At 44.8% G+C, this 13,745-nt stretch overlaps 1 protein-coding gene and 1 long non-coding RNA gene across 4 annotated transcripts in view; one reads left to right on the top strand and one right to left on the bottom strand.

The window, feature by feature from the left end:
* Positions 1–13,313, bottom strand: part of UBASH3B (ubiquitin associated and SH3 domain containing B) — a 104,121-nt gene extending 90,808 nt beyond the window's left edge. For both annotated transcript variants that reach the window (XR_005586585.1, XM_039496162.1), the window contains exon 1: positions 12,998–13,313. Coding sequence is in view for 1 of the 2 variants with exons in the window: in XM_039496162.1 (XP_039352096.1) it covers positions 12,998–13,161 (164 nt within the window). In the remaining variant the exon portion in view is untranslated. The remainder of the gene's footprint in view (positions 1–12,997) is intronic.
* LOC120375502 overlaps positions 1–13,745 on the top strand; it is a 251,891-nt gene that overhangs the window by 65,931 nt on the left and 172,215 nt on the right. The window lies entirely within an intron of this gene.

The raw sequence follows: 13,745 nt of genomic DNA, 5'->3' as shown, positions 1-13,745 counted from the left end.
GGGGCCTTTGCTGGACCTCTGTGAATTTCACCTTGGGCATGTTGATATTATGGGTGCTACAGCTGCACCTGTAGACGCTTCCTGTATTGACAGCAGGGATTTTTCCATTGATGTAGGTAATCCACCTCCCTGAGTGACAATTGCTAGGTCAACAGAACAATTCTTCCATCAACCTTGCTGCGTCTATGCCAGGGATTAGGTTTATCTTAATTATAGTGCTCAGGGTGTGTGAATTTGTCATCTCCCTGAGCAACGTAGCTAGGTTGATCTAAATTTTAAGTGTAGGCTAGTGCCTTATCTATGGTACTTCTATGACTGCCCATCACCACAGTATCTGAACACCTCACAAGCTTTAGCGTATTTATCCTCATCACTTCCCTGTGAGGTTGGGCACTGCTATTACCCCCATTTTACAGATGGTCAGCTGAGGCACAGAGAAACGAAGTGACTTGCTCAGGGTCATAAAAGAAGTCTGTGGTGGAGCAGGGAATTGACCCCAGGTCTTTTGAGGCCCAAGCAAGCACTCTAGCCACGGGACTATTCTTCCCCTTAGTCTGCTCAGAAGTCTCAGTCCGCAGAGAGGATAATTTCCTTTAGTCAGTGGAGTAAAAGTTAGTCATGGTCATGAAAAACAGTAAAAGATAATTTGTGGGAGATATTTCAAATGGTGATTTCCCGCTTCAAGTGCTATTTGGTCTTAGTGTGTGTGAAAGCTTGGTGCTCAGAGACAAGGGCTTGTGGCTGCCTTGGCTGATTTTCATCCCGTGCTCAAATGCTTACATGTCAGAGTAACTTCCTGTTTTATTTGACAAGCTTTTCCACTGACCTTCTAAATGTCAGAAAGAATTAAAAACAGAAACCCCTGCTCTGACTGCATCTTCTCCACTCTCTCTGGGTTTCATGCCATTAATGAAGGGGACTGTGTGGCAAATAGCCATTGCGGCTTGATCCAACACCTCCTGAGGTTCGTGGAAGTCTTTCCACTCGCTTCAGTGGGCACTGGGTCGGGCCTTGTACACAGAGGGCGAGACTGTAACGTTTAAGCCACAGTCTGTATTGGGCTAGCCGGTGAGGGGAGTGCACGGCAATCCCGGAAGGAATCCCATCTGACTCAGCCTGGATCCCTCTGCAGGGTGCAGGGAAGAGCCCTCCAGGGCAGCAACCATGTGCTTCTGCTGTAGAGTATATTCCCCTCGTGTTCTCCACACTGGCTCAGCCCCCCTGACCACAATGGAGGGGGTGAAGCTCTGGTCCTACCATCATCTCGGGCCTTTTGGACAGCCTAGAGTTGCCAGTTGTGTTAGAATTACAAGCTGGGCCTTTTTCTCATTAAAAACCCTAGCAGCTCATCTACACTTTTGCTCCCGCTGTTGCGATCACTGGTGGAGCAGCACTAGTGGTAGCAGTGGTGGGAACGTTCAACCACCATGTCTTCAAGGCTTGCTCTTAATACAGGGGGAGACCACAAGATCGTTAACACAGCAACGATGGGTCTGCACTAGTGTTCCTGTTGGAGCTGGGAAATATTTAAAGATGAATCATCTACAGGGCCCTACTGAATTCACGGTCCATTCTGGTCAATTTCACGGTCAGAGGGTTTTTAAAATAGCAAATTTCACTATTTCAAGCGATTTAAAATTGAAATACCACGGCGTTGTAATTGTAGGGGTCCTGACCCCAAAAGGACTTGTGGTGAGGAGGTTGCAATACTGCTACCTGTATTGCTGTGCTGCTGCAGGCGGCGGTGCTGCCTTGAGAACTGGGGAGCTGGAGAGCGGCGGCTGCTGGCCGGGAGCCCAGCTCTGAAGGCAGAGCTGCCGCCAGCAGCAGTGCAGAAGTAAGGATGGCCTGGTATTGTATTGCCACCCTTACTTCTGTGCTGCTGCCTGCAGAGCTGGGCCCTCAGTCAGCAGCCGCCACTCTCCGGCCACCCAGCTCTGAAGGCCGCAGTGCAGAAGGATGGCATGGAATGGTATTGCATTTTTCATGGCTATGAATGTGGTAGGGGCCTAATCATCTAGTATAGACACAGCCACACGATCCTTGTGGTAAGAGAGCTCCAGCACTCTCTCCCACCACGTGCACACAGACAGCTACGACATGGCTGCCCAGTTCCACGCAGCAAATTCCATACACCGGTTCTTACACATGCCTCTTAAAGAACTATTTGTTCGTCCAGTCTATTTTCCCATTTAGTATGGCACTCTTAACTCACTTCTTTTAAAACCCGGTTAGCACCAGCAAGGCCCATCCAAGAACCAAACACATGGCAGAGAAATCAACAGGCAGTTACAGGAGTTTCCTGAGAGAACAACAAAAGAATCCCAGCAGGAGTCCAACGCGGCTTACAAAGGAACTCCGATTACCCTGTTTTAAGGCTGAGTTGACAAAGGAAGCCCCAGCAAGATGCAGTGGTCAGGTACCCTATGCATCTATGACTAAATCAGTGAAGTACAGTCCCTGCAAAAGCTCCCCCACTGTCCTGCATTTTAAATGGAGTTACAAGCCATGTCTCTATATGACAACTTTTACATGAAAACAACTTGCAGTGCTCTGAGACATCACTGTCCTTTTCAGATTGTTGGGAAGGATTTCAAATACATTGATCCTGGTTGCCAGGCATCAGCTTTTGAGCAGGAGTCTTCAATGAAATCAGCCAGGAGCATTGATCCCAAGAGCTTTCATGAAGTTAATTCATATTTCTCTTGGGAGAAGATATCTACTAAGCCTCATTGCAAAGGATCAGTGCAACCCAGTTTGATTTTGAAATTGAAAATTCCAATAAGGATTGTGTTTTCATGAGAGCAGGACATTAGAGAGAAAACAGCAAATACTGCAGATTTTTTTACTTTTTTTTTTGTTTCAAAATTGGACCAATTTTGTAAAATCAAAAAGAAGCACAAAAAAACCTGGAAGGGCAGGTCCCACCGTGGTGTGATAGGCCCTGATCCTGCAGCTGGCTCCAGATAAGAAGAATCTTGTGCCTGGCAGGGGTGCTGGAACAATGCGTGTAGAGGGTGTGCTGTGAGCCATTGAACCAAACTGTAAACCTTGTATATGACGGAAACCACTTCAAGCCAGGGGGTGCTACTGCACCCCTAGTTCCAGCACCTATGGAACCACCTATCAACCATCCATGGGTGGTTCACACTGGCATGGGAGTCTGCCATTGCACATGATACAGTTGGAGCATCGTGGCTATAGGTTGCATAGGTCTATAGGTGCCATCCCAATGAGAAGAAAATGTAGGTAGGGTGACCAGACAGAAACTGTGGAAAAATCAGGACAGGGGGTGGGGGGTAATAGGCACCTATATAAGAAAAAGTCCCCAAAAATGGGACTGTCCTTTTAAAAACAGGACCTCTGGCCACCCTAAGTGTAGGTGAACAGGATGGAAGGTGAGCGGACATGGATCTGTGGGACATTAGGATGCCAGTTGCCACCCAACTTCGCTGTTGCAACGGAACAGCGTACCATTGCACCGTGACACCATAACAGGAGCTCTCTGCTTCAGGCCTCCGATTTGTGGAGCCATCTTGAGTCACTCTCTGCTCACAGCCCTCTGCACTTGGCTAAATTTACACGGACACATTTCAGACCAGAATGATCACACCGCGCAGGAGACCAACTGCACAGCCACTGTCTGGGAAACAGCCCCTGCATTCTCCGATACGTGCTGTGACGCTTTAAAATGTGCTCAAGCCCCCAGGTGCTCTTATTGAAGGCAGTAATGGGCATCTTGTAGGTGTGTAGATAATGGCCTGGGAGGCACAGAAGCAGTGAGTCACCATTTACAAAGATGCTGCATAGCTAGTGTAAAAATGTATTGCAGGGAGGAGAGGGGGGGAATTCTGAAGACATAGCTTTTCCTCCCAAAGACTTGGGGACAGATTCTTATGTACTCTAAAACCTCTTTGCCTTGCCAGACTGTTGCAAAAGAACCCACTGGCAGAGTGGCATAAAGGGGCCTTGGTGCAAATGAAAACCAGGCTATTTCTGAGCAAACTCCTCAGCTCATATATATTAGCATTTCTCCAACAAAGTCAATGGCCCTATGCCAGCGTACACCAGCTGAGGACTTGGCCGTTTGGACAGATACTCATAGTCAGGAAGGTCACTTTACACCCTTCCAGCAGCATAAAGGAGCGTTAAAGGGAGTGTGACGGTAACATACTCGGTGTATATGTAATTGACATTTAGGCTCATTGTAAGGCTCCATATACACTGGCAGCCCAAATGAGAATCGCGCCCCCCTCCTCCACCCCCACCTCATGTTTCAGAACAGTCTGAATTCTGACTCAGAGAAATGATTGCAGTTTATCCACTGGTAATATACAGTGATCTGAGGTTTACTATTAATTACCAACCACACTCATTTCAAGCATGTGATGAAGGGAAATATTTTTTTGTGGAGAATAAGCTAAAAAAAATCATATGTGGAGAGGAATGTGGTTCTTGCTAGAGAAATCAGAATAATACTGTGTAATTCTATAGTACCTTTTATTCAAACAACTTGACAAACATTAATTAATTACGTCTATCTCTGTGGCTTCAAACAAGTCAATGCACCTCTCTGATTTAATTTCTCCATTTGTAAAAGGGAGAGAACACTCACTCAGCTTACATGGGGTCTGGGAAGCTCGCTTCATTTATTTTTGACCTCCTATGAAGATGAAAAGTGCTAACTATTAGCTAGTATTACACGTACATAGGATGGTATTCACCGCTGTTCAGAGGGCCGTATGCACTACTTAAGTTCCACTTTATCCTCAAAACAGTGGTGCCTAGAACTTTGCACCAGCCCTCTACGCATATTTCACCAAAATATTATTAATGAGAAGAATCAGGAATAAAAGCTCTTATTGGAGAAATGCTGAGATCAATACCTATCGTGCTGACCAACACTATCTCCTGTGCTCTCCCTGCATCTGACTGTTTGCATCCAACTGTCTCTTGTCTCTTGTCATTTGTTTAGATTGCAAGCTCTTTGAGGCAGGCAACCTCTTTTTGTTTGGTGTTTGTATAGCACCTAGCAATATATGTATAGGTCCTGGTCCATGATCAGGGCTCCTAAGTTGCTACTGCAATATAAATAAAACAATGTTTTATATTAGTGCGAAACAGGAGAAATAGAATTTGGCAGCAAAAATCCTGTCCTTCCCCCCAAAAATAAGGTATAGTTTAGGAAAATAAATGTACTGCTGCTTTATGCATCACAGGTGTCCCCAATGTTACTGAAAACATCCCTTCCATAATCATGAGGAAAATACAGAGCACTTTGCTCTCAACTACTCATGTTCAAAGTTAAGGATGGGTTTAAGTGCTTTGCTGAATCAGGGTGTTAATGGGAACTGGATCAGATCCTAGTGGAGTAAGAATTGTTTATAGTTCATTGGGATGGGGGTGGAAAAGATAATAAGTCTGGTGCTTTTAAGAATCGAGAGAGGAAAAATATGTCTAATGCACTCCCTCCTCTCCAGCAGAAATTTAGCAGTCACTATCTGCAAATGATTAATTCTGAACTATCATGAACCGCAATGCCTACTTAATAATATGTAAAAAGAAGAAATGACACTTGCTTTAAATTGCTTGTAATAAGGGTGACGGGAAGAGTGTAAGTGAACTATGGTTAAAACCTCTTTCAGTGTCAAGCTATTAAAGGTCTCACTGTTTATCACAGTTACATATCTTCAACTTTGCCTCTAAGCTCCTAGGTTTGCTCAGCAGCAGAGTTAACCTTTTGTCAGTATTTCCATAACGATCTCCCCATTGACAAGCGTTGACTTGCATGACATTGGCCGATTGGCTGGTGTGTTTGAGATAGAGCCATGGCACTTCTCCCTGACCCCCATCTACTTATCTTTTGAAGCTGCTCCAGTTTCTGGTGAAAGTCATTGGCAACAAGATCAGCCCTTTGCCCACATGACAAATCCCCAGCGAGAAGGACAAGAACAAGCAAATGTTATGTTGCTTGCATTTATTTTGTTATCAAAGTGGGCTAAGGTCCACAGGTCCCTGGCAAGTTTCTAATGTCTCCTGGGATATTGTAAAGGTTTGACAGCCCTGCAACATAGAGTTCTGAGATGCAGGATCACGGGGATCAGTGTACTCCCACTGACTTGTCTCTAGACCGGGAACTCATCACATAATGCAATTTGTATGTTTAAATGCAGGATCCCAGTAAGGGGAGCTAACTGCACAAAGGTGCAATGCAGCTCTTTCCCTGCCCCCCAAACTAGGCGGGTGTATAAGAAAAACGTCCACCGGGAAGCTTTCATTCTGCACGACTGGCACTTACACAGCAAATATCCCAATGACTCATTGACCTTGGCATGGTTGTTATAGGCAATCTTTGCATAAGGATGCACCATTCTTAAACAGTTCCCCCAGGCACAAGTGTCCTGGTTGTCAATATTGCAGAAATGGCTTTTTGTTTCACCTCTCTCGGCTCCCCTCCCACCGCCTCAAGAAACAGGATTACTGGGAAGACAGGTCAAGCTGTGGTTTATGTATAAAATACCTCCAAGCAAAGATGCAGTATTGCTCCAGCCACAGCACTTTAGGTTGTGATCTTATCACAGGGACAGGCTTGGTCAGCACTTGAGTCAGATGGTCTCTTTTGCAAGCACTGCAAGAACTTGTGAAGGCAATTCAATGGGTGTCACTCTTCTCTCTAAGGCCTGGATACAGCAATGAGCTCTGTGCCAGAGATGTCTGTGCCTGCCCACCCAGAGCCCCAGAGTACAGGGGTGTGCATTCAAGGAGCTCAATGCAGGTCTGGGGTCTAACCCAGTATAGAAATAATGTCCCAGCATGGTGTGTGGTAACACTGGGGAGTCACTGCCTTTTGAATGAGACATACAAACAGTGATCACTTGTAATTAATAAAGGTCCTCTTCAGAAATGATTAGGGATGTCACATCTAATGTCATGGCTAGAATGCAACTCAGATGATTGCAGTCATGTGTCTTCCCAAATTTCTTTGCAGTTTCAACTTCCTAAAGTATCCTGAATTTCTTTTCCTAAAAACTGGTGTAACATTAGGGTGCACTGTTAAACAGCTGCCATGTTTGAACCCAGAGGTGGCTGCCTTTCACGGTCGTCAGAGTGGGATGAAAAGTGCTATAGAGAGTGTAAAATCATATTTTCCTCAAATGCCTCTATAATATTAGGTGACTTTCTGCACTAATAGCTGTATCATTTTAGTTTTCTTTGACATGTAAAGGTTATCAAGTTATCTGGCTAGGGTGACCAGATAGCAAATGTGAAAAATCGGGACAAGGGGTGGGAGGTAATAGGAGCCTATATAAGAAAAAGACCCAAAAATTGGGACTGTCCCTATAAAATTGGGACATCTGGTCATCCTAGTCAGGGCTGTATGCAGACTATGTCGAGGTAGTTCTGGAAAACAAGGGTTTCTTTGCTTGTCCATCCTTATGGCATACCTTCTCTATACCTCCCTCAATATTCCTTGACTATCAAAATAAGACTACCTCATCAGCCCCTATCCTCAAACAACTCCCTTGGCTCCCTATTCATTTCAGGACAAACTGTCATCCCTGGTTTCAAAAACCTCTCTGAATTTGACCTTGCAGACCCAGGGCAAAATTTTCAAAAATGTTTAGTCCCTAAGTCCCATTTTCAAAAATCACTTAAGGCCAGATTTTCAAGGACTAAAATCCATGGGAGTTAGACACCTAACCTGCATTGGTGCTTTTGAAAATTCCACTAAGTGCCCATTTGCATCTTTAGACACCTAAATTCCTTTGAAAATCTGGCCCTTATGATCTTAAGTTCCTAAGGCATGTTTGAAAATGGGACTTAGGCACTTTTGAAATTTTTTACTCTTTGTCTTTTAATATTTCTTCTGTCCACAGACATCTAATTTGTCCCATCATACACTCTTGTCATTCTTGGTGCAAATGCCTTCTCTGAGACGCATGGAACAATCTCCCTATAACTCTCTGCCCAGTCAACCATCCAGATTTCCAGCTCTCCTCTGAACATTTTTCTTTCCTCCCTTCTCTGATTGTTTAGTTCCTTCTGTTTATTATTTCATGTTGTAACTACATTATTTAAATCTGTAATGCATTTCACAATATAGATTGCATTAAAAGCACTATACAAAATAAAGATGGTGTATTACAGCCAGTCTATCTGAATGATTGCTCCATTTCCCGTTTTATTCACCTTTCTCATTTCCTCCAATCGGTTTCATTCTTTTCTTTTTTTTTTTTTACAAAAAAAAGAAAAAAGACAGTAAGATATGTGAGAGACAAGGTGGGCGAGGTTGTATCAGATATGAAGAAGAGCTCTTTGTAGCTCGAAAGCGTCTCTCTCTCATCAACAGAAGATGGCCACTAAAAATATATTGCGCCACCCTTATCCCTCATGCCCTGAGACCAACACAGCTGCTAGAATACTGCAAACAGTAGGAAATGCATTCAGAGACAGGGTTCATTTCCTAAAGGGACAGTTTCTCTTTTTCTTAGAGAAGAAGAATGGTCTTGTGATTAAGATACTGGACTGAGCCTCGGGTACGTGAGTTCAATTCCTCGTTCTGCCACGGGAAGTCACTTAATTTCTCTGTACTTCAGTTCCTCATCTGTAAAATGGGGATAACAATACTTCCCATTTTTGTAGTCTGTAAAGATCTTTGAGACATGGTCTGTCTTTGGCTATGTGTATATTCTATGCCTAACACAATGGGGCTTTTAGGCACTACTGTAATACAAATAAAATAATAATAATCCCTCAGTCTTGGAGCAGAATTTCCAGTAAAGTCAATGAAAATTCCACATGTGGAATGATAGTGGGATATGGCCCCAAATGTATGTTTGCTGAAGCCTTTTCCCAGTGTTCCTTCCCTACAGCTGCTAACTCAATTGCAGTATCTGTGTTCAATTGCACAGCCCAGCCCCATGCTTCCCTCTTGGATCCATTCCAGCACAGATGTACACAATTGTTCAGAGGCCCCAATGCTGAACCTAGGAACTTCAGCACATGAACTAGACCATTTAATTACTCAAGATATTCCTCAAGCCAGGATGCAGAATTTCATCTGTTAAAAGGCTTTTTGCATACTCTGGCTTTTGTCTCATTACTCCCAAAAACAGTTAAATAAGTACTCAAAAGGGAAAAAATAAGCACTGCAGAGAGAAAAGCAGATCTGGATGAGTAATTTGTAAGGGATTGCTTATTCAATCAATTATGCCTTTTTTTTTAAACTGTTCACCGAGTGAACAGATTGGGATCTTCAACAAATTTGCTATTTAAAATTGTTGACCAAATAATCTCTTGGTCTGCAGCTTGCTTCTGAGTGTTCAGAATTTGAAATGGAAGTGGTTTTGATTAGACATGTGGTACTCTGTACATTTGTATTACAGGAGCACGCAGAGGCTCGAGCCAGGATCGAGATGCCATTGTCTTGAGTGCTGTACAAATGAAGTCCCTGCCCCAAGTAGCTTGTGGGCGTGGTACCAGTATATTCTGTTCCATGGCTGGATGCAATTGGCTCCAGCGTGATTACATACTTGAAATCCACTCTCTTCCAGTCTGCCCTTAAAAATTGCTCTGTCAAGGATATTCCCATCAGTAAACACGTTCATTAGGGGTGGAATTCATCCCTGCACAGAAGGTCAACGCAAGGCTCAAAGCACCACTTGAATCCTCCTTAAGTCCCACTAAAGCCCAAAGAGCTTAAGTGATGCACAGACCTTGGGCTGTTCCTGTGGACAAGGATGAATTTCAGCCTAGAATATTTGCAGAAAGCTAGCGCGATGGGGGCACACACATGGGGGAAGTGAATTTCTTTCAGGCTCCAATTATTTTTTTTTTTCAGTATTCTCCCAGCGTTAGCACAAACCCTGGAGGGATAGGAGCCTCTTTACTGAAATGCTGCTCTGTCTGTTACTAGGCAAACATGTTTTAACAGCACAGAAACCACGTTTGGAACACAGGAGAGAATTTCACTATGTAGAAATTGGACTGAGTCCCTCTAATTTGAGGCTCATCATGAAGTAATAAATACCCATATTCTAACTCCTGCTGGTCCTCCATAGCTACCAAGGGCCAAAACAAAACATCATCATCTTGGTTCTGCTGAGGTGGAGGACAGGAAGTGGTGTAGCTTTGTGTGTTGACTCCTCTTTGGCCCCCTGGATGATTCACTGCTGAGCTCAACCCGGTGTTCTCCATGGGAACGTGGGGTCGTGTACAGGAGGGGAAGTGGCAGAGTGGATCTAGTGGGATGGAAGCCTCGTGGATCCATTGTGAACCGCCTGAATACACCAGTCGCCCATGGAACTTATTCCCAGGCAGTGTCCCGCTCTGTTCTCCTACAGTGATGGCTCCATATAGGGAGTGTCTACACTATCAAGCGTGGGCCTACTGTCTCCAATGGGCACATATTCAAGGTGGCTAATCCTACCTCCCGCTTGCACCACCTCAGCTGCACTCAGTAGGGTGTTAGCTCAACTAGAGCTAGCTAGTGAGGATATGCCTCCTCGAGCTGGGAATTGCAGCCCTAGCTCGAAGTGCAGACGTACCTATACAAGTTGATAAGCCTGCTACAGCTTTGACTAAGAGCTGGGCTTTGGCAGCAGTGGCTCATGCTTTTAAAACCAGCGGTCCCAGGTACAATCGGTTGACTGACTTACCCAGAGCCACAGCAAATATATTAAGCCTTATATATTTTTACTGTGTTTGTCATTTATAACGTGGTATAGAATCATAGACTTTAAGGTCAGAAGGGACCATTATGATTGTCTAGTCTGACCTCCTGCACAATGCAGGCCACAGAATCTCACCCACCCACTCCTGTATCAAACCCCTAACCTATGTCTGAGCTATTGAAGTCCTAGAAACTTGAATATGTAAATCTCAGCCTTAGTCTCCTCCCTTTGCACAGAAATGTGCATTTGGATAAAAGGCTTCTTCTGGGAAGCAGCAATGCTCTGTACTGCTTAGAAACCCTGCACTTTTGGGATCCTGACCACTGACCTGTGCATTATTCCATAATAGCCCACCATGGGCAGCAGCAATTACCAGTCTGCTTTTATTTTTATTTTGCTTCTTTCTTACATTTTAATAACCAGCTAATTGCAACATTATCAGCAGACTGGGATACAGTGCCAAGAACTATGTTATACACTGAGTCATCTAATACCAGCACAAAGTTTATCAGTTAAATATACTATTATGGTATCCTGTTGTATGTAAAGAACTAGCTGGTTTCCCCTCGAGTCCAAATACTTTATGATAATTAGCCTTTAAGTTTGGGGGTATTTTTGCTACCTGTTATTTGTATTTAACCTCTCCCAGCTGGTCTATCTAGGCTTTGGTTTCATTTTTATGTACTGCAACTATGAAGCAAGCTTTCATTAAGCAAGGATGTGCATTGCATGGCAACCAGGTACTCAGCCGAAGGTAAAATAGCTGGCTGTCAAACTAGGCATCACTGTCATAGAGGTAATAATTGTTTTTATCTTTCATATCAAGCATTTCTTTCCCCCATCTAGGCTGAGTAATATGCTAGTGCATTTCCATCCAGTCTGGGTGCATTAAGTCATTGCTTCCTCAGTATGCCAATCTGCAAGCATCCTGTTTAAATGCTACATGCCACTTTCTATATATGGCTATAGATCATTGACACACATATAGAGCATAAGTAGGACAACTGGAAAATGCACATTTTGAGTGTGTGTATGTTCTAGCGAAAGCCATGGTGGTTGTATGAATCCATAGATGTCTGTCCTTAAAATCATGTGTATCTGTGTACCTATAAAAAACTGTACGCAAAATAGTCGGAAGCCAGCTGAGTTCTGATATCTCAACTACAAAAGGCAAATCTAGGCAGATCAAGCAATCATCCAAATTCCCCTAGTTTGTTATACAGCCTAAAGTACCCCACTCAGTAGCCATCATTTTAACAAGGGGGCTGGGGAGGGGTCAGTATTACATTATATCTAGGTTGCTGCCTAATGACTTTTAAGCACAGCAACGAAACGTTACAACAGATTACTGCTCAATTGTGCAAGAAAAACACAGGAGGTTGGATTCCAAAGGTTTGGGGTTTTGAGCACTGCTTCCATTCAGTTCACCGGCAGGTAGATTACAGAAATGAGCCCAGGTGCTTGAATGAGCTTGAATAACTGCTGAGGAATAACCATTGTCAAAATAATGGCTAAGGAGTGTGGTTTCTAACTGCACATTGCTGAAGTCCAGTTTCCTGTCTAGCTGGACATCCAAAACTTCGGAAGCGATTTCTCACCACGACAGGGATACAGGCCAGTGTAGCTTGGCGCATCCATTCAGCAGCCAGGCCTGGCACTGTTTTCACAGTCCTGTGAATAAGCTTATATTTTTTCGTTGCACCACAGCCCCGGAATTTGTGCGCTGCTGCTACCTTGACAGGGCTGTACCTCCTGACATCAAAACCATGAGCCTGGATGAATAACAGTCGCCGTAAAATAACAACCCCTCCAGCCAGCCAGGGCTGCTGCAACGAATGCTAATTTCTTCACCTGCCTTTAAAGCCCTGGCACATTCCAGCCTCCCCGAGCCCCCGTTCACTTCCCTGGCCATGCATATGCAATACACGCGCGCCACTCCCACCTCGCTGCAAACTGACACCCTAGCCTGCAAACCACTGCAGTGGATGGGCTCTGCCTCTGCAGTTCAGCAGCTCGGAGCGGAGCCTTTCCTCGAAAGCCCCCTCCCCCCCCCGTTCCCAAACAAACCCATCCTCCGAAAAATGAAATCGACCAAGGCCATTTAGAGCGAGGCGCACCTGCATTACCTAGCGATAGGCACCCAGCACAGGCAGCTGCGCAGCGCATCACGTTCTCCTGCATAGCCACCAGAACGCACCAGATAGACACACGCCTTCCAGCCTGGAGCACCATGCAAACCAGAAATTGCAACCGCCCCCCCCTTTAACCAGCTGGCCTTTATAACAGAAAAGGGGGGGAGGGGGAGTAAAGATGTCCCAACTTACGCCCTGGCTTTGGGAAATCCCATTGATAAAAGGATATCCAGAGACGACCCGTGTTTGATTGTCCCCGTTCGGTGTTGTCTGTTTCTTCTGGGGGTGACTTTGCTGTAGAGCTCGTCTTTGGCAGCCATGGTGTGTGGTGTGGAGTTGTTGTACTGGGCCATCATTCAGCCATCGCAAGACACACAAAACAACACACCGGAAAGGAAAAAAAAAAGAGCGAGAGAGACAGCTGATCCAGAGAAAGGCAAGCGGCTGCTGTTGTATTGCTGTGTGTCTCTCTGTCTCAGCAGCTGAGCGTGGAAACATACAGCACAGCTTCCTGGTGTAAAGCAACCCCCCCTCCCCACCCCCAGCGCTCACAAAGTCATCGCTGGTGCTGCACTAGCGCCCCAGTTTAAAAGTCTCTTTCCCACTCTGTGCCACACATGTGCAGCAAATGAAAGCCATGCAATCGCACTTCCTCCTCTTGAAAAGTCAGGAATTTGCAATGAGTAATTTCTGAATGGATCAGAAAGGCAAAAAGAAGCCCTTGTGGGCAGGCTTTGCCTTTTCCTCTCCTGGAAACCCTCCCCTCTCTTAAAGCTGCAGTGGATTTTATACCAAGCAGCAGACATTTAACCAGTGTGCGTTGCTGAATGCTTTGAACAAGCACTGCTATTTTTGAGCCAAATCCAGTATGCCAGTTTGTGGGGCTGCTTTTGTGAACCTAAAAGGCCAGTTCCTCAGAATATCCCTACATGGTTGGTTG

This window comes from Mauremys reevesii, linkage group 12 (assembly GCF_016161935.1).
Source record: "Mauremys reevesii isolate NIE-2019 linkage group 12, ASM1616193v1, whole genome shotgun sequence".
NCBI classification, from domain to species: Eukaryota; Metazoa; Chordata; order Testudines; family Geoemydidae; genus Mauremys; species Mauremys reevesii.
Note: the sequence above shows the minus strand (reverse complement) of the source record. Positions and strands in the feature narration are given on the sequence as shown.